This window comes from Aspergillus fijiensis (assembly GCF_003184825.1).
Source record: "Aspergillus fijiensis CBS 313.89 unplaced genomic scaffold BO72scaffold_29, whole genome shotgun sequence".
Classification (NCBI taxonomy): Eukaryota; Fungi; Ascomycota; class Eurotiomycetes; order Eurotiales; family Aspergillaceae; genus Aspergillus; species Aspergillus fijiensis.
Genome location: NW_024469005.1, coordinates 73,602 through 92,324, shown reverse-complemented (window position 1 = coordinate 92,324; position 18,723 = coordinate 73,602). Strand labels below are relative to the sequence as shown.

The window sequence follows — 18,723 nt, the reverse complement described above, 5'->3', positions numbered from 1 at the left end:
TGAACTACTTTGTGAGTGCAAACTGACTACATCACCCGAGAAGCCATTGCAATATAGACAGTGTATGTATTCTTAGGCGGATCTACCCATTTCCTCCACTGACAAGACAATGCAAACGTCTATTTACTTCTCCCAGCTATCCGGGTATAAAAGAAACCAACACTTTCGTCCCTCCCACGCAGCCCAGCTCCATGCCCCACCGCCACCACTCTCTTCAACGAGCATCTACCACTCATTGAACCGACCCCCATGATCGAGGCGGTGATTGAGGCACTACCAATCATCATCGTCGTCCTGATGATGCCCCTGCATCGCATTCTGCCGCGCCTTCAACGCCTCCGCCAATCCACCCGCCAGACTCGCGTTCGACGCGCTATTCGGCGTCGCCCGGCCACTACCTCCCGACGAATCGTGCGCCGAGTTCATGCTCACCGCGCTGTCTCTTGGTGCCGGGGGCGGCGCCGGCGCCATCTTGCGTCCGGCCATGTTCGGCCGTTTCATCGGTGGCGCGGGCGGCGCGGGTTTGGCTTTGGCTTTTGCGGCCGCGGCCGCGCCGTTGGTCGCGGGGATGGGGCTGGCGCGTGCGGTGGCCGGAGGAGGCGGCGGGGGCGCGGGTTTCGGCGTGGCCGCCGCGATGACTTGTTCTTCCAGATAGGCTTCAGGGGTCCAGCCTTGGACGGAGGTGGTCATGTTCATGCAGAGCCACCAGCCTGATGTCTTGTTAGTATGGTACTGCGATAGTCCGACACATAGGTTTGCTTACCGTTACCCTCCTTGGACACGATCTGCACGATCTCGCCGGCTCGAATGGACAGCTCGTTCGAACGGTCGCTGTTGAAGTCGTACAAGACCTTGGCCGTGGCCTTCTTCGGGGCTGGGGGCCCCGTGGGCGGAGGAGGTGGGGGTGCTCGCACTGATCCAGATGATGCAGTGCGGGTATGGGACGCGGCGGCAACGGCGGCCACAGGCTGAGGCACCGGGCGAGCCTGGGCGGCAGGTTGAGGCGCGGGCGGGGGTGGTTGCACGGCAGCTGCAGCTGCTGGCTGCTGAGGCAGTGGCTGGCGCGCCGGGGCAGGTCGCGACGCCAGCTTCGACGGGCCACCGCCCGGTCCGCCAGGCCGCAGCAGCTTGCCTGTCGTGACGGGCCGTGCGGCGACCTGCTTCGGGCGGGGGGTGGGCTTGGAGACTGAGGTGGCGGGCTCGCCGGCACTGGTGTGGATCGTGCTACTCTTGTAGCTGTCCACGTTCGACGATCCCGGATCCTTGACCACCTTCACAGTGGCCAGCTTGCCAGGTTTTTTGTTGTATTCGATGCTACACAGCGTCAGTAACGGCCATCATCGCCACTTAGAAAGAACTTACTGGTCGGCGATCTTCAGGTTCAACTGGCCGCGGAGAGCGTTGCTGAGATGGGTGAAAAATTCCGTCTTGAAAACGCAGTTCACCAGAGGATCGGGCTCCTGTCCGCCCACCACCAGAGAGAACCAGTCATCCCGGCAGTTGGACGTGCTGACAGACTTGATAGCACCAATTGGTACCGTCGTCTCCGACGAGATCTGGAGCTGATTGTTGACAAACGTTTGCGCTACAATATATACATGTCGATTTGTCTGCTTTGGTTAGTCCACGTCTAAATACCCCTGCGGTTGCAACGTACCAAAACAAGAATGCGAGGTGAAGGCTTGCTGGACCGTCCGAACTTGGACACCAGAACCTCTCCACGACACGAGAAAAGAATATTCTCCGATCCTGGATTCGTCAGTCGAGGTCATGCCAAGTGCGAAGAGCAGAACACATACCGCTAATGCCTGCACCGTTACGAATCATCTCCCCAGGTCCACCCTTGTTGCCGATCCCCACGTAATCTCCCAAGAACCGACGCGAGCCGAGCAAACTCATCCTCCGACGCTCTTTACGGTTCTGTAGCACCTGGTGACCCTGGTCACGCAGCTTGATGAACTCAAGACCACCGGTCATCCGACGCCAGAAGCGCTGAATGCGAATCGCGCACTCGGTCCGGTAGCGCAGGTAATTGCGCCAAGCGCGCTGAATCCGGATCGCCATGTTGTGCCAGTAGCGGTCGCGCATGGCCTCCAGCGCGAACAATGTCTCCGGAGTCTTGACGAAGACCTTGGTGATACCCATCTGGTACTCTTCGGTGGGAATGCTGGTATCCTTCAGGATCTGCCGAGCACCAGACTCGGCATCGCCTGTCCACGTGTAGTCACCAGCGTATGAGGTCTTGGGCGACAAAAGGTAGAACCGCTCCACGAATTTGTCAAAGGTTTGACGGTAGGCGAAACCCGCACGACGGATCCGAACGTTTTCCTGCAATCCCAGATATTTGATCTGATGCAGAACATTGCCCACGTTATACTCCCTAGGAGCCTTATTATCGTTCGGCTTGATCGTACGGATATACGACGGCTGAGCCTTCATCAGAGTCGCCACAAGGTCGTTGGCAGAAGCCTTAATCTTGTCGCTTGCAGTCGGTGGACGTCTCTTGTCGTCCTGATTGACCTGGTTGGGGAACAATGTGTGAACGAACTGATTGCCACTGGATCCCACAAGGTTCAACAGATCCTTGAGCAGTTGGTCCTTGTTCTTGTCGGTCATTCCTTCCACAGCGTAGCTGACATCACCCGCGTAGTGCTTGACAATGAATTGGCCTTGTCGGTTCTCAAAGTTCGGGTTCTGACCCAAGAAGTTGAGTCTCCCGACAAAGGTGTTGTCCGCGGCGCTCGAATCGGCGTGTGCGGTGGCGCAAGCGTCGTTGAGCGCAGCAAAAACACCGGGAGGCCGCTTGTCTTCGATCAGCGAACACACGACCTTGTTGTCGAAGTACTTGATCGGAGTCCATTGAATCTGCTCGCGCGCATATTCATCCTGCTCCGCCTTCAAAGTCAACTGAATGAAAATCTGCTGCAGCTTTTCGTTGACGTAGTTGATGCACAGCTGTTCGAACGAGTTCTTTTCGAAAATCTCGAACCCATAAATATCCAAGATACCGATGGAGTTGGTGATCGCGCCTCGGGCGGTCAGTGACGAGTTGACACGTCCCACGATCCAGTCAAACAAGTTGAAGTAGATGGCCTTGGCCAATGCGTCGCGGACAGCCACGGCTTGCACCGTGTTCAAGGGAACCTCGTAGACCGACCCTCGGCGGCCGCCACGGGCAGTCTCCATCAGACGGATGGTGAGCGCCTTGTTGACTTGCGCAGCATCGACCTCTAGCAGATATGCGACGAAATCGACAACCGACTGGTCCGTAATGGCGGCATTTCCTGAATCATCCTCGGCGAATGTGACGTTTCCAATCCACAGGATGGCAGCTAACATCCGGAACACGTTATCTTGTTCGGGTTCGCTCATACCGATCACACCCATTGCGTTCAAAGTATCCCGAAACTCCGCCGCATCATCGACTCCTGGCACATCGAAACACTTCGAGCGACTCGTGTATACGTAGGACTGGGGTTGTTGTACACCGAAATTGTCTACCTAATGTGTCAGCTGCGTGCCAATCGATGCCTCCCCAATGCCACATACCTCTGTATTTCTGCGGCGCAGCTTTGGTGAATTGGTAGAAGATATGGAAGTTTCGCTCATTCGTGATCTGCCCCACGACTCTCGATTTCTCCAGCAAGTAGTTGGTGATGTTGGCACCCACGGGCTCTCCCTGGGCGTTGAATTCCAACTCCAAGTACTTTCCGAAACGCGACGAGTTGTTGTTGCGCAGAGTCTTTGCGTTACCGAAGGATTCCAGCAAAGGGTTAGTGGCCAAAACCATGTCTTTCGTCTGCTGGATCGATGAGTCGGTACCCCCGGATACGTTGGCGATGTACTGCATCAGGCGCTTGGCCGCCTCCGTCTTTCCGGCACCCGACTCTCCCGAAATAATCACACACTGGTTATCCTTGTATGACTTCATGTTGTAGTAGGCGGATTCGGCGACGGCGAACACATGGGGCGGGACTTCGAGTCGGTTCTTACCCCGGTAGGAGTCGAGCATTTGATCGGTATAGATCCCCACTATGCGGAAAGGGTCAGGCACGCGACCAGCGGGGGAGGGGAGCGGTAGTTTTCAGGGGCAACGGTACTTACAGTCGCGAAAAGGGTTGACGGACACCAACACATGTCCGATATAAGTCTATTTGGGCATTGAGAAGCATGGTTAGTGGGACGCACTCGCAGCGCTTGGCTGTGCGACTGGGCGGGGGGAGGGGAAGTGGTGGCCGGCTTACGTAGATTTCATCGTGTTCGAAGCGGAGCTTCAGGTTATCGTTGATCGCTTCATTGGAGATCTTACTGAGCAGGGTGAGATCGGAAACACCAATTTCCTTCTTCTTTGTGCTCTCGAAGGTGGCCTTCTTGACCTGCGGCTTGCCCGCTTGTCGTCCATCGCCCACATCCGCCGCCTTGGAGCGACCGAACCTCTTCTTCTCCCCACCGGCCGGGCGTCGCGAGTGTCCCTAATGAAGGATCGGAGTCAGCGTGGTTCGAGTGGATTGGCAATGTTGTGATGATGTCGTCTGTAGTAGGTGGCTGGGGGCTTTCAGCTCACCATAGTTGTTGTGAGTTCCGATCAGCCCGGAACTTGCGCCCAAGCGTCAAGATATCTGTCCTATCAGTGCGGGTGGTATAGAGTATATCGTGTTTGGGAATGAATTAGGAATGAACACAAGGAGGAAGGTGGTTCATTCCAGAGATTCAAGGAGAGAAAATTGTGAATAGTAGTTCTAAAAAAAGAAGATAGAGAAGAAGGGGAGGGGAAAGAGAAAGAGGGTCTATACGGAGGAGGAGGAGGAGGGAGGAAGAATGACGAATGGTGCCTGTGTGGTGGAGGACGGAGGAGGAGGAGGAGATGACTGACTGCGGACCGTCGGTCGAGGACAGTACGCGGGCGGTTCCTCGCTGCCGATGGGGCCTGCGCCACACTAGGATTAGTTGGATTAGTTAATTAGTTAACTTTTCTCTCGGGGCCTTTCTTACTCAGCCGAATACGCGCAATCAAGCACCAACTACGGAATCATTCCCTGTGTGTCTGTCTGTCTTGGACAACAAACTGTCCCCTCCGGGTTGTGGATTTCTGCCTAGAGGCAAATCGATCGCAAATTGCTTGCCTCGGACCCTGACGCTAAATATTCCATTAATTCCATCTTGTCTCCTTCCTGGGCCATGAAATAGGGATTTTCATGAATACAGCTGCGATAGCCCAAATCACAGTCCTCCGTACAGTACATCTATATGTGGCTGGAACTATTTTTGTTTTCCTGCCCAAGTGCGGGATTGCTTCCCCCTCACTACGTCACGCCTGCAGTCAGTCTCACTTCGCCGTTCTAGCCAGTCCCTGGGACTTTTCGCTACCCATTGACAATGCCCGATAAGGGGTCAGAAAGGGTCAATTACCTGTAAAGTTGTAAAGTGCCAGTCCTTTCCACAAAAAGTATTCTCCATCACCATTGGGACACAGGCCTTCGGGCCACCCTGACCACCGCCGGAGCAATCTCGCCGTGCCCCACTGTTCGGATATATCCCTCATCCTACCCCTGGATCAATAGTCGCAGACATTGGGCCACCACAGTCTTTCTGTAAAGAAGGGATGGACAGTACTTTCCCTAGACAGGTCATAGTAGCAATGAGCCCATAACAAGAAACCCATCTGACCGCTGTCAATCGCTGGGAATGTCTGGGTTGCGTAGCCGTTTAGACAACAGCATTCCTCTGCTCCGTACCCTGGATGACATTCAATGCAAGTGGAGCCGTCGTCAACGGCCAACGTCATATACCATGCAACGGTGCAGGGCTCGCACGTGGATCAGGCATATCTTGGAGATTGCTGATGTAGTCCTGGATCGAGGACAGGAGGCATGAAGCGTCTGCAATCGGGATAGTAGGCATTATAGCGGGGAGGGATTCGAGCATTCTATCATAATATATATTCAGATTCATGGTGAGGTTCCGTCACAGGGAGGATCGATTACATTATTTCCAGTACTACCAATCCATTGAGACTGGATTTGCCGCTTGCGCTAGCGAACGGTGCATCTGACAGCAGATAGGCTACGGCGATTCTTCGAGAGCCACCATCGCTGTGCTGTGCGAGGCGTTTCAAGCGATATAGGGTGTCCTGCCGATTGCACGGGTCAAGGGATGCAGGAGTTAGGAGAAGAATTGCGAGGGACCCTGCACTGTGTTGCAATGGGAACTTGAAATCTATGTCTTGAAGTGTGGAGTCTGATTTCAACATCGATTAGTTGCTGAACCGTCAATGATGGTGGTAGCAGACCTCTCATAACCGTTGATGTTGACAAAATCGGCCCTAGGACTTTCCATATGGGCTGCTCGCGCAACGAGGAACTGAAAATCCCTTGGATACCGGTAGAGATTTGCATGGTTTGAGAGACGCCGTCGGACACGAATACCAGGATAGTGTAAGTGTATCAGAGAGGAGTTGATTAAGTCTATGCGGAACATCATTCCGCTTCTATATATCTAGAGCCGGCACCACTCCAACCTTCTCCCTCCCACGCGGTAATATACAAAGGGTATCCAGAAGCATCAGCAAACCATGTACTCTCCCCGATATATCTCCCCAACTTCTATCTCATTATATATACAGAACCGTCACCAAGACAATTAGGCGCCCACTAAGCTTTCTTCGGCTCTGCTGCATGCCCATCACGGCCCACTGGAGCGGGAAATGCCACTGGTGCAGGCTGTTGCGCCTCACCGGTCGATGCCGTGCTGACACTCTTGCTCTCGTTGATCACCGCTTCAGCTCGCTGTTCCGCGCTCTCCCCGAACGAGAATAACGACGCCACGCGGGTGAGCAACCCTGGAGTCTCGACCTCCTGGGCCGTCTCCTCCGGCTCTTCCCACACCCAGCGCGGCAGGATCCGCTTCGACGACTTGGACAGCTCCCCATGCTTCGCCTTCAGCTGTAGCAGCTCCTTCTCCAGCGCGATCAGCGCCTCCCTCGTCGCCTTTTCCGTCTGCTCCAGCTCCGCCAGCCGGGTCTCCACGTCCTCCCGGCGCGTTGTCTCCTTCCGGCGCGACCGCCACGATTCGAACACGATCAAGCCCCCCGCCACCAGGAACAAGAACGTCTCACTGATGAACGTCGCGCCGGATTCGATGGCCTTGGACTCCGACAGCGGCCGGATATGCGGCTTGGGCGCTGGTTTGGCCGCCTCTTGGACCTTGGCGAGGGCCGCCTCTTCCGCCTTGGTCTCGGCCTCGGTCTTGGCCGTCGGGGAGGTGGGTTTGAGCTTGCGAAGCTCTGCCTCGGCCGCGGCCCGTTTCTGAGATGCGGCCGTGTCGCGCAGGCTGCCTAGGCGGAGCCGCATGTCGATGCGGTGGAGCCCTTGCGCCATGGAGACGCAGATCCGGCGGAAACGTTCATGTTCGCGAGCCTGTGCTTTGAGTTGGTTCTTCGAAGGTGGTCAGTAGTCATTCACTCGTGGATGGGTTGGCGACGCGGAGCCGGTTGGGAGAAGAGCTTACGGCGATCGGCTTCGACAGTGTGCGGATGACAAGGGAGGAGAGTTTGAGAGTGAGAGACATGATGTGAATAAATTAGGAAAGAAGAATTAGAGATAGTCAAAAAGGTTGGTATGAATAGAATCCATGCAGAGTGTTCTTAACGAGGTGTGGTCTGGAGATCTTCATGCATTGCGGCTGGCTGTCGTCTTGTATGGGTCACATATTGCGGAAATCGGTCTGGATTATCAGGCTGGCATTGACAAGCATGTGCCCGCCCGCACTTCAGTAAGCAGTAAATTCCCTGTGCATAAATGCCGGGACAATACCTGCTGATGTCAGCAATGTAGCCGTTGTTGCGGCAGTCGGATCAATGTTTATCGATTGCCATTTCGGGTAATCCGTTTGGCAAGCCCTGCCTGGCGCTGAGCCCAGCCGGCCGGGGGAACTTTCTCCTTGGTCTTCCCTGAATACATTTACAATACTTATCCCTACCGGACACCTGCTGAACCACCGCCCCCACCTCTCCCTCCCCCCCTCCTCCCCCCCCTCTCCCTCAAACACAAAAACTCTTTGGGTTGTGCGGCGTTATATGCATGGCTTTGTGTTTTTAAGCGTCATTGTTTCATAATTTTGTTGATTCCCGGTATGTCTGTCTTGTTGCTGGCCCAGTCTTTTTGCTGCCACCGTGCTCTGCTTGTCGGTGGTTCTCCCGTTGCTGCCGTGAAAGAGTCCCTCGACCCATCGATCAATGACCGGCGTTGGAGCTCCCCGAGTGGCGACGCGCGCATATCATCTTATCGCTTCACGTTACTAACCTCTCAAAAAGATACTCAGGCATCAATCGGTTCATTATACCTCCCTATCGTCCCATTCGCCCTTCCTTGACTATCTCGACCGCCCCATCTGATGTTCGCTACGCCCGACTTGCCCGAAGCTGCTGGTCTGTCTCTGGTCGCAAGCATTGATACCCAACTATAAGACGCGACGTCTTGTGAGTGCAACATGTTGGACGCATTGTCACCGCGATCCACCAACCAAGTGATCAGACCAAAGGTGTCGATGGAGCGTAAAGTGCTGGATAAAAACGCTGCCGCTGCCGCCGCCGCTCAGAAAACCTCGTCGTCGAAGAACCATGCGCCACCACCGCCGTCATTAGTCGTTGAGCCCGAGGAGGATGGAGAGCAATACTCGACTGGGGCGTTCCTGGGAAAGGGAGGCTTTGCGATTTGTTATGAGGGGACCCTGCTGCGCAATGGCCGCGTCTTCGCTATGAAAGTAGTCCGGTCTGAAATGGCCCAGAAGAAGATGCAAGAGAAGGTATTGCACTAGACGCGCACTTCGCTGTCGAACGATTACTGACCTTGCCGCGCAGTTCCGAACAGAGCTTCAGATCCATTCGAAAATGCGCCACCCCCATATCGTCGAGTTCCATCGCGCCTTCGCCTTCGACAGCTGCATATATGTCATCCTGGAATTATGCCCGAATGGATCGGTCATGGACATGGTAAGGAAGAGAAAATGCTTGAGCTTACCCGAGGTCCGACGATTCATGATCCAGCTCTGCGGTGCAGTGAAATATCTGCACAAGCGCAATGTCGCACACCGAGACTTGAAGATGGGGAACCTCTTTCTGGACAAGAACATGGACATCAAGGTCGGCGACTTTGGCCTCGCGGCTATGATTGTATCAGAGAAGGACGAAAAGCGAAGGAGAACACTATGCGGCACACCAAACTATATCGCGCCGGAGGTTCTTGATCGGAGCAAGGGTGGACACACTCAGAAGGTGGATATTTGGTCATTGGGTGTTATTTGGTAAGTATCCTGAACTACCTTGAACGAACCTCAGGCTAAGTATGTGCAGCTTCGCTATGCTTACAGGTTACCCGCCATTCCAATCTAAAACGCAAGAAGAGATCTATAAGAAAGTTCGAAACCTGACATATGTCTGGCCCAAGGGGGCCGAGTGCGCCAACCACATTCCTGAAGAGGCTAAAACCCTCGTGAGCTCGTGTCTCAATCTGTCAGAAGATGAACGCCCCGAACCGGATGACCTGGTTGAGCATCCATTCTTCAGCATGTACGAGGGCTGCATACCGAAACGTCTAGATCCGAGAAGCTGCCTCAACAGGCCTGTCTGGTTGAGACCGGACGAGCCTCGTGGCGATCACATGAGGATGGGTTATAGTTTGGAGTACGACGACAGGCTTTCTGGGTATATAGAACACGTGGACGACCCAAGTCAGCGATATGCCATATGTAGAGCCGCGTTCTACACGCTATGCGGAGTGGGCCGGAAACCGGATGGCTCTGCGCGCAAGGCTGCGGGCAGAAACTGCTCGAAGTCCGCTTATGCCGAGTGTTTAATTGAGGAGGAAAGAGGTTTCCAGCCGGTCATCCCGTTGCCGGAGGACATTGTGTACAAATACCCCAATGTACCAGATGGAGATTGGAGTGACCCGGTATCTGCTCTCTTGGCCCGAAAGGATGGTTCCTCATTCGACGAGAGTGTGCTTTCCAGGAAAAGCAGTGGATCTGTACACGCTAATGCAGCTTCACTTACCCGCACTCAAGCAGCACTGGCCGCTGCGCAGCAGCGACGGAAGGAGTCTCAGAGCCACGCAGCGACGCTCCGGCAGCAGGCTGCTACTGGCAGAGGATCTGTCCGGAAAATATCCGCGATCTGCGAACCTCCAGCCGCAGCAGCACGGGCTGTTTCCGACGGAAGAGGTGTCGACTCTAACGTTGCAGCTGCAGTGCCCATTCCCACAGGTGGACTGGCTGAACGCCCTATCCGAGCGCGCCGCGGCGTGACGGCGTCCTATTCTAGCTCGTTGCGCGACTTGGATCGAAATATTCCACCGCAAGCGTTGTCGAGCAATGGTCCCGGCATACTTACTATTGGCAAAACGCGATCACAGTCCCGTAGGCTAGAGGCTGCTAGCCAAGAAAGCACACAGACGATGCCGGTTGTGCAAGAGCGCGTGGTGTCGGCAACAGCAGACAGCAAACCTGTGAAAGCACGCCAATCATCCCTCCGCTCAGCCCCAAAGGCGGAGCCCACTGAAGCATCAAAGCCAAGGTCAGAGCCTAAGGGGTCTTCCAGCGAAGGCTCGACCGGGGAGCGAAAACTTGTGCGTTCTGAGACACAGTCTTCACAGTCGACCAACAGCTCCAGCAGCAGGGCGACTACCTCATCGGGTATCAAGCCACGATCGACGTTAGGGGCTCATCCTCTCTTTCACTCGAGTGACCCCTGCGAGATACTCCCAAGGACATCGCTCGAAGATGTGAATACCGACCTGAGACACATGCTAGCTAACATGGTACCGCATTCTGCAGCACGAAGAAGGGCAGGGCTGCGCAGAACGCCTCACTCGTATGTCATCAAATGGGTCGATTACACTAATCGGTACGGAATCGGCTATGTGCTGGACGATGGCAGCGTGGGGTGTCTATTCAAGGCTGAGCACAGCCAGCAAGCGAGTGGCGTGGTGGTACGGGACGGCGAAAGACATATTCGCCGCAAAGCCCGTAGCCAGGAGGATGGGCACTACGTATACCCGGAAGCTGACCAGCTGATTCCACGACACGGGAAGCCGGTGGAATTCTACGAAAACTGTAATCTGAACTTTTCCGAATGCCGCGGCGGAATTCGGAAAGCGTCCATTTCGCCGTCACTATTCGAAGTGAAGAGTTCTTCCAGTGGCTCGTCAGGTTCTGGTATCAAAGTCCGCACCAATTCGGGCATTGACTGTGCGCGTGCGGATGCGGAGAAGATCAAACGTGTCAAGTTGGTTGATCAGTTTGGCAAGTACATGATCGGGTCTCTTGGTCGACATGGTGACGAAACCCTTGTCGAAGACGAATTGGCCATCGACAACCCAGGCCAGTTCATCAAGTTCTACCAGCGACTGGGCAACGTGGGCGTCTGGGGATTTGGAGACGGCGCATTTCAGGTTAGTATACTAAATTTCAGTCAGAAAGGCCATGCGGATTAACAGTCTTGTAGTTCAACTTCCCCGACCACACCAAACTCGTCATCTCCCCGGGGCGCACGAGAAGTTCGTCGCCATGGGTTGACTTCTATCACCTTTCACCTTCAGCCGCGAGGTACCTGAGCGCCAAAGGAAGAATGCACCCCTCTGGGTTTGACACACGGGCTGTAGCGTCGGACGAAGTTTCCACGTTCCTCAGCATCGCCTACGGCGGTAGTGCCAGTGCAGGCGACGACCGAATCCGCGATGTTCTTGACGCGAACCTATTCATGCAAAAGATCATCTTCATCAAGGAGGTCATGAAGGGTTGGATTAAGCAAGGGCGGCTAGGAGGGCGGCCGTCATCTTCTGAAGGTCTCAGTGCGCTTGAAATCTTCTGGGAGGGCTCCCAGGAACGCGCCCACGCAGGCAGCAGCGGCAGCAAGTTTGTTTGGGTGACCGTCGGCGCGCCAGGAGGAGATGGAGAGTATCGGTCCATCTCCTTGAAGGATAAGAAGGGAGAGGGGGAGGTCGAAGAGGAGGTCGAAGCGCTACGGGAGCGTCTTCGGATGCTGGGAGTACCAACCTAGGCCTTGTCCGGGCCGTTTGCCATTAACGATTTTACGAATGATTGCACTCGCTTCTATTTTCCTTGTGTCTCCGGGTTCAGGCTTGCATGTCTACTGGCTCTTTGCCGGTCTGCGTCTGTGGTCAGTCTATCTTTCTGAGCGGTGCTGTTATTGCATACATGGAGCTTCGGCTGGTATAATACTAGCATATAACATTTGATTATCGGTGTTTTGCGAGTGTGCCTGGTCATTGTAGATGAGTTGTAAGTCTGTCTGTCAAAGGAATGTCAAGCGTAGTCGACCTGTATGATTTCCCATGTACCGTCTTTCTACACTATAAATACCTGGAAGCTCGCCATCTCAACCAAAATCTCGAGCTCTCTCAGCCTCAGCCTTATCCACACCTACAGAGAGAAGAAATCTCACTTCAGCAACCTGCGCTGCTCATCCTCCAAGATCTCTGGCAGCGTCGCCTCCAGACTCGGCCGCGAAGGCGTCCACCCCAGCACCTTGGCCGCCCTCCTCGCCCTCCCCCGCGAGTTCAGCCCCCAGCTCAGCGACTCAAACCCAGCGAACTTCTTCCCCTCCTCCAAACTGATCTGCTCCGCCCTCGACTGCCCGATCAGGCCCAGCTCAGCCGCATACTTGGCGATCGCCCGCGACAGCTCCCCCCAGACATGCTCGCCATTCTCGGCGAGGTAGTAGGCGCGCGCGCCCCAGCGCTCGCGGTCGTTGGCGTCGTCGGCGTTGCTGCCATCGCGCTGACGACCCTCTCTTTCAGCCACGGCCGCCTCGACCAGCAAGACATACAAATCGCTGAGATCGTGCACGTGCACATTGTTCCAGATGGATTTGCCCGCGCCGATGATGGGCGCTTTCTGGAGCTCGAGCGTCACGCGCGCCAGCTCGTAGACTTGCCGGCCGCGGCGGGAGGAGGGGCCTCTCCCTCTTCCTGTTCGGTGTTGTCAACAGCAGTTTCCACCCAGATACACACATCATGATAGAGCTAACGCTGAAGGTGCAAGGGATGAGAACTGGGGGGCCGTGGCCCGTGGGGCCCGTGGGGACATACCGTAGATGGTCGGCGGACACACCAGCGCCGTCCGAACGACCTCCCCCCGTTTCGCCCCCGTCTCCAGCACGATCTCGTCCACGTTCCGGTGGAACGCATGCGCTGGCAAGCTCAGCAGCTCGTCCACCCCGTCCCAGTCGTCGTACACCTTGTCGCTGGCCTCGCCGAACACGTCCCGGTCCGTGTCCGCGTACGTCAGGATCCCCGTCCCGCCCGTGTGCAGCCAGTACCCCGGCTTCGCGGGGGTGTGGCCCTTGGCCAGGCCGGCGGCGATGGCCTTGGCTGCGCCCGCGTGGTCCGAGGCGTCGGCTGTGTCTGTTTTCCTATTCTGTTAGCTTGAGGGGACTGGTTGGTTGGTTCGTCTTCCGCTGTAGGCGTAGCGTAGCAAGATGGGAGCCCTGGGCTGGGGATATCGGAGATAGGTGAATGGGGTAAGGGGATGGGCAAACTTACGGAGAACAATATCGGCGTCGGCGCTCTCCTTCTCCAACAGCTCGGAGTTGTCGAGGTCGCCGATGACTACCCGCGCGGAGGGGTATTGCTCCTGCACGGCTTGGGCTTTCTCGGCGCTGCGGACTAGCACGGTGTATTGATACTCCGGGTGCTTCTGGACGAGGGCGTAGAGGGCGTCGCCGCCGATGTAGCCGGTTGCGCCGGTGCTGGTGGGGGTTTGGTTAGTTGAAGTTGGGGGTTTTGACTAATGGGGGTGGTGGTGGACTTGCATGAAGATCTTGGGGAGGTGGGTCATTTTTTGGCTGCTTTGTGGTATGTGTATTTGGATGTGTATATATGTTGTAATCAATGGTTGTGTTTGAGAGTCTATGTTTGGCATGAATGAGGCCTTGATATAGTATGCAGGCGGAGATGATAGGCCCATGACGTGATGGTTGTTCTACAGTGCTGACTAATAATGCATCTTGAGGTTGAGGCCTGAGGCTTGCCGCAGGTGTGAAAGGGTTGGTGCCTGATATGGCAATCTCGGCCGACGGAGGTTACCGCCGACAAACTGACTGGGTTTAGATTCCGCAATGCACTGCATCTGCATGCATCCTCATTCCTCATTCTTCTTGTCTGCTTGGATCCTGTACTTGACAGTCACTCAAACCCCAAAAGTGGAAGACAGGCATGCTTGCTGACGGTGCTCATGCTAGGGGTCTCAGGACTCTAACTCACTTAAAGCTTTGGACTCACTTAAGGCCTGTGGGCCACTGCTCGACCACAATGGCACGACCCTCGAGGCAACGCAACCCTCAGCATCGAGAGAATCTTGGCAGCAGAGACAAGCAACGCCAGCCAATGGTGTTTCCGTTGTGCAGCTGCTCCCCCACTCGCTGCCCGATTCCTATTTGACAGCTGGGGGTTATGTCCGACCCCAGCTCCATCCGCTCGGGGTGTGGGCCGTTTTTTGCGTCCGATCTCCGCTCGCGGGATGAAGTTTTACCCTCTTGACGGGGACAATGCTGCGGATTTGTGCGTTTTAACAGGGCAATGGTACTTATCCCTAAGGTATTCCTGCGTCTGATGATTTAATGCGACGTGAGGGACACACGAAGGGTCAATCGGCTGGGGATCTCCACGGCGCTTTCGTTTGCCCTTGATAACGGGTTATACTCCTTGACAAATCCCTCAAAGTCACCATGAGCAGCACGCTAAATATCTCCGCGGCCGAGTTCTACGTACTGGGCCGCAGATAAGGCATGCTTCGATATTGAAAGCCTGTGACTCGTCGGACTCGGCTCCGGTCGACAGCTGCCCCTCAGGTCTACATAAAGCGGGGTGCTGTTCCCCACGTCTATCAATTTTTTCTCTCTCGTCCTTCTGGCCAGTTGCAAACTTGGACAAACAAAGATGGCGACGGAACAGGTCCTGCCGGTGACTCGCGAGCGTAACATCGAGGCCCAGAGTGCCTTTGCCTCCACTCTGGTGGCCGATGTCGAGAAAGCGCCTCACCCCAAGGAGTCTCCGTCGGACAGACCGCACACCAATGTCTACGGATCGACGATCGACACCCCGAATTCCCAGGCGGGAACGGACGCGGTTTATGCGGCCAAGGCGGCGCTCTTGAATCAAGCCTTGTTGGACATGGGCATGGGCCTGTACCAGTGGTTGCTCTTTGTGATCACTAGTGTCGGATGGTTTCTGGACAGTGTATGTTGGAACTTAAGCCATACGTGAGAATCATGAAGGGTGCTAACGTTCTAGTTCTGGCTGATGTCATTCTTCATTATAGCCCCGTCCGCCGCCAACGAGGCGCAATTCTTCTACTCGTACAACAAGGAGGCTTATCTGTTTATCAGCTTGTTTGTTGGCATCACCACCGGTGCGACGGCCTGGCCCTGGATGTCCGACTTCCTGGGCCGCAAGTGGATCTTCACCAGCACCGTCGTCCTCATGGGCATGGGAGGACTGGTGGGAGCCGGTATGCCCGCCTTCACGGGTCTTTGTGTGGTGGGATTCGTTGTGGGCTTTGCGGTGGCTGGAAACCAAGTTGTGGATGCGATGATCCTGCTGGAGTCGGTTCCTGCCTCGCACCAGTTCTTGGTCACCATCCAAGGTGCTTTCTGGGGACTGGGACAGCTTGTGGCGTCAGCTGTTGGCTGGTGAGTGTGCTCCTGTCTCGGTTGAAGACTGGTCTAACCGAGCATAGGGCGTTCATCGCGGAGTACACATGCGGCACTGGTCCCGACGAGGTCAGCACGGCGACAGCACTCTCCCACCAATCCCGCGCCACAGGATCCGGTAGCGGTGGCAGCAGCAGCAGCAGCAGCAGCTCCTGCCACTATGTCAGCAACAAGGGATGGCGATACGTGTGGTGGACGTTCGGCTGCATGACCCTGTTCCTGTACCTCTGCCGCTTCGCCTTCCCCCTCCGCGAGACGCCCAAACACCTGCTCTCGAAACGCCGGGACGCCGAAGCGACGCAGCTGGTCAAGGACATGGCCGCCTACAACAAGCGGCGCACCTGGCTGGACGAGTCGTCCTTCGCGCGCATCGACTCGACCGTGGACGCCAGCACGCCCGGGTCGCGTCGACCATCCCGCCTCAAGGCGCTGCTGTCATCCGCCGGCCCTCTCGGCTTTGCCGCGCTGTGCCTCCTCTGGTCCGTCACGGGGCTGACCTTCATCCTCCACAAGACCTACATCAGCACGTACCTCGTCACCAAGGGCGTGGCCTCGGTCACCGCCACCACCGTGACCACGGACTATCTGTACAGCCGGTACCTGTACGTGGCCATCTGCGCCATCCCCGGCCCGATCATCGCCGGCTTTCTGATCGAGGCCAAGGGTCTCGGACGCAAGCGCACGGGGGTCGTGCTTGCAGTGCTGACGGGGCTGTTCATGTTCCTGGCGACGGTGTCGCGATCCCGCGACGCGCTCTTGGCGTTCGAATGCATCCTGTCGTTCCTGGGGGCTGCCAACCTAGCCGTGCTCACCACGTACACGGTGGAGCTGTTCGCCGCGCCCTTCCGCGGCTTCGGTTTGGGTGTGATGGGTTTCCTGTGCGGGTTGTTCGGGCTGATCGCGTCGGTCGTGACGACGTTCGAGAGCGGTGCTGCCGGCGGCGCGGCGGTGTGGTTCTCCGGAGCGATCTGGGTGGTAATGGGTGCGGCTTGGATGGGCGTACCCGAGACCAAGGGTCGTGCTGCTGCTTAGTCTGGGGAAACGTAGGATAGAAGAGTAAAATGGGTGGGCGTTAGCCTATGATGGCATGGATGGTATACGAAGTATGAAATATGAAGTATGAAGTATGTATGCTGTATGTATCAATTTATCCTTCCGTAATTCAGTTCCCCATGAAATTCTCTCCACGATACCGATATCCCACACTCTGTATGTACACTTGCAGTCTATCTCAATGAGCGTATCCAATACCGAAACCACCCACAGGTCCAAATAGTCCACTCCTCGAATCGGATAAACAGCACGTACACATCCAGACCAACCCCCCAACCCCCCTCTTCCAAATTTATGAAATCTATCCCCGCCAAACCATAAACCAATTCCTCCCCCCCCCCTCCTCAACAACCACCTCCCCCTCCGAAACCCTCACAAACCCCCGCTTCACATACAGCGGTCGCCCCTCCCGCGACGCACACAGGTAAATCTGCCTCCCTTCGGCGCGCGCGCGCTCAAAGCCCCACGCCAGCAGCCGGGATCCCAGCCCTTGGGATCGGTATGCGGGATTGGTGCCGAGGATGCTGAGGTCTAGCGTCGTTGTTAGTATGAGCTCGTCGCCCAGAGAAGGTGTACTCCGGGGTATTCCCCGATATAGTAATGAAATGAGAGGGAGGGGAACGTACAATAATACCCGCCCTCGACGCCGCGCATGTCCTCCTCGCGGTGGCGGGTGGTTTGTGCGCGGAGGCGGAGCAGGAGGTCTTTGTCGGAGGGGGAGAGGTTGGGTGGGAGGGTGGGGTCGGGGTTGGGGTCTTGCGGTTGAGTTGAGGGGGTGGGTTGAGACGGATCTTGATCTTGACTTTGAACTGGGGCAGAAGAGGCAGGCGCAGGCGCAGGCGCAGGGGAAGAGGATGCGGAGGGAAGCTCCCACTCCGCGAAGGCGACGATTCTGCCTCTCCCTTTCCCTTGCATGCTCTCTTTCTCCACGCCTGGATTCGCGTCCGCATCTCTAGCTGCTGGACTAGGTCCCGTTGCATCGTCACTGGCCGCATAGCTCCCTCTCTCGCTATCGCTTCCGGCTGCGGAGCTATCACTCCCATTCTCCTCAGGGGCACTACCGATCGCCGCAGGAAGCGGCTCCGCCGCATAATCCACCATCTTGAGCACCACGCTCCGGCCGCCTGCGATCTTCCGGCGGAGGTTGGCGGTCCACCACGCGTGCATCTCCGGGGTCGGGGGGAAGACGCGCCGGTGGGCCGCGTTGGTGAAGCAGGTGAAGTACAGGGCGGCGAGGGCGGGGGCGTCGGCTTCGGTGGCTGTTTCGAGATGCATGGTGCTGCCGGTGGGCTGGTCGGATTTCTGCATGTGTGATGGATTGGGTGGGGTGGTGGGTTGGTGGGTTGGTCAAGAGGTGAGTTTGTATTGGGGGTGGATGGATGGAGTGTGGTTTTCTCGGATGGTTTGAGGAGGGATTGTTGTGGTTGGGGTTGAGGTTGAGATTTGGTCGCGGATTTATACTTCAGACTCAAGGGGTTTCTTCTTTATCTTAAAGTGTAGGTGTAGGCTAGGCTAGGCACCAGTCTTTCCTTTGTGTTTATTAGTAGATGGTGTTGTGATAAGTGCTCAGACAACCCTATACTCCGTTCTGTGCTGGGCTTACAACCTTCGGAGTAGATGCTCCTATCGGAGGCAAGAATCAGCTCCGACGGCAAGGGACCAGTTCCGTGGATCGGGGTAATCACGAGTGACTAGACTCTAGACTCGATCGGGATTGCCGTTGACACTTAGTAAGTTCCAGTTTCGATCGAAAGATGATTAGAGATTAGATAATGCATACTCAAATTAGCACAAGTCATTACTATCAGTCATACTATGCATCGTAATGCAGCCAGCAGTCACCGTCGCAGTCACAATCATAGTCACAGTCACGGTTTGCCCTCCGTTGGCGCCGGACTCCGAACCCTCTCCACTACATACGGTTCATTGGGATACGGGGAGTGTGG

The 18,723-nt window shown here is 56.0% G+C and overlaps 8 protein-coding genes across 8 annotated transcripts; 2 read left to right on the top strand and 6 right to left on the bottom strand.

Moving 5' to 3' along the window:
* Positions 1–54: 54 nt before the first annotated feature.
* BO72DRAFT_448871 (class I myosin myoA) lies at positions 55–4,892 on the bottom strand. The gene is made up of 9 exons (XM_040944896.1): positions 4,565–4,892; positions 4,245–4,472; positions 4,105–4,150; positions 3,550–4,032; positions 1,800–3,497; positions 1,658–1,749; positions 1,363–1,610; positions 764–1,314; positions 55–710 (listed from the first exon to the last, which is right to left on the bottom strand). The coding sequence occupies exons 1-9, from the start codon at positions 4,565–4,567 to the stop codon at positions 274–276; spliced, it is 3,786 nt and encodes a 1,261-aa protein (XP_040800370.1). The 5' UTR covers positions 4,568–4,892; the 3' UTR covers positions 55–273.
* Positions 4,893–5,214: 322 nt separating this feature from the next.
* Positions 5,215–5,661, bottom strand: BO72DRAFT_132139 (uncharacterized protein). The gene is made up of 2 exons (XM_040939106.1): positions 5,410–5,661; positions 5,215–5,303 (listed from the first exon to the last, which is right to left on the bottom strand). Exons 1-2 carry the CDS (start codon positions 5,540–5,542, stop codon positions 5,260–5,262), a joined length of 177 nt encoding a protein of 58 aa, XP_040800369.1. The 5' UTR covers positions 5,543–5,661; the 3' UTR covers positions 5,215–5,259.
* A 120-nt stretch (positions 5,662–5,781) lies between these two features.
* On the bottom strand, positions 5,782–6,250 carry BO72DRAFT_380167 (uncharacterized protein; the record flags this gene model as incomplete). Its single annotated transcript, XM_040941374.1, has 2 exons — positions 5,782–5,926; positions 5,985–6,250. 2 exons carry the CDS (start codon positions 6,248–6,250, stop codon positions 5,782–5,784), a joined length of 411 nt encoding a protein of 136 aa, XP_040800368.1.
* A 203-nt stretch (positions 6,251–6,453) lies between these two features.
* On the bottom strand, positions 6,454–7,721 carry BO72DRAFT_448870 (OPA3 family protein). The gene is made up of 2 exons (XM_040944895.1): positions 7,507–7,721; positions 6,454–7,433 (listed from the first exon to the last, which is right to left on the bottom strand). The coding sequence occupies exons 1-2, from the start codon at positions 7,564–7,566 to the stop codon at positions 6,651–6,653; spliced, it is 843 nt and encodes a 280-aa protein (XP_040800367.1). The 5' UTR covers positions 7,567–7,721; the 3' UTR covers positions 6,454–6,650.
* Positions 7,722–8,007: 286 nt separating this feature from the next.
* On the top strand, positions 8,008–12,237 carry BO72DRAFT_405970 (putative serine/threonine protein kinase). The gene is made up of 5 exons (XM_040942306.1): positions 8,008–8,128; positions 8,312–8,802; positions 8,858–9,300; positions 9,350–11,444; positions 11,498–12,237. Exons 2-5 carry the CDS (start codon positions 8,488–8,490, stop codon positions 12,050–12,052), a joined length of 3,408 nt encoding a protein of 1,135 aa, XP_040800366.1. The 5' UTR covers positions 8,008–8,128; positions 8,312–8,487; the 3' UTR covers positions 12,053–12,237.
* Positions 12,238–12,453: 216 nt separating this feature from the next.
* On the bottom strand, positions 12,454–13,851 carry BO72DRAFT_497135 (NAD(P)-binding protein; the record flags this gene model as incomplete). The annotated part of the gene is made up of 4 exons (XM_040948678.1): positions 12,454–12,983; positions 13,104–13,418; positions 13,557–13,762; positions 13,802–13,851. 4 exons carry the CDS (start codon positions 13,849–13,851, stop codon positions 12,454–12,456), a joined length of 1,101 nt encoding a protein of 366 aa, XP_040800365.1.
* An 851-nt stretch (positions 13,852–14,702) lies between these two features.
* BO72DRAFT_132059 (MFS general substrate transporter) lies at positions 14,703–16,833 on the top strand. Its single transcript, XM_040939105.1, has 3 exons — positions 14,703–15,251; positions 15,306–15,703; positions 15,751–16,833. Exons 1-3 carry the CDS (start codon positions 14,952–14,954, stop codon positions 16,754–16,756), a joined length of 1,704 nt encoding a protein of 567 aa, XP_040800364.1. The 5' UTR covers positions 14,703–14,951; the 3' UTR covers positions 16,757–16,833.
* Positions 16,834–17,078: 245 nt separating this feature from the next.
* BO72DRAFT_497133 (GNAT family N-acetyltransferase) lies at positions 17,079–18,052 on the bottom strand (the record flags this gene model as incomplete). The annotated part of the gene is made up of 2 exons (XM_040948677.1): positions 17,079–17,308; positions 17,404–18,052. The coding sequence occupies 2 exons, from the start codon at positions 18,050–18,052 to the stop codon at positions 17,079–17,081; spliced, it is 879 nt and encodes a 292-aa protein (XP_040800363.1).
* Positions 18,053–18,723: the final 671 nt, after the last annotated feature.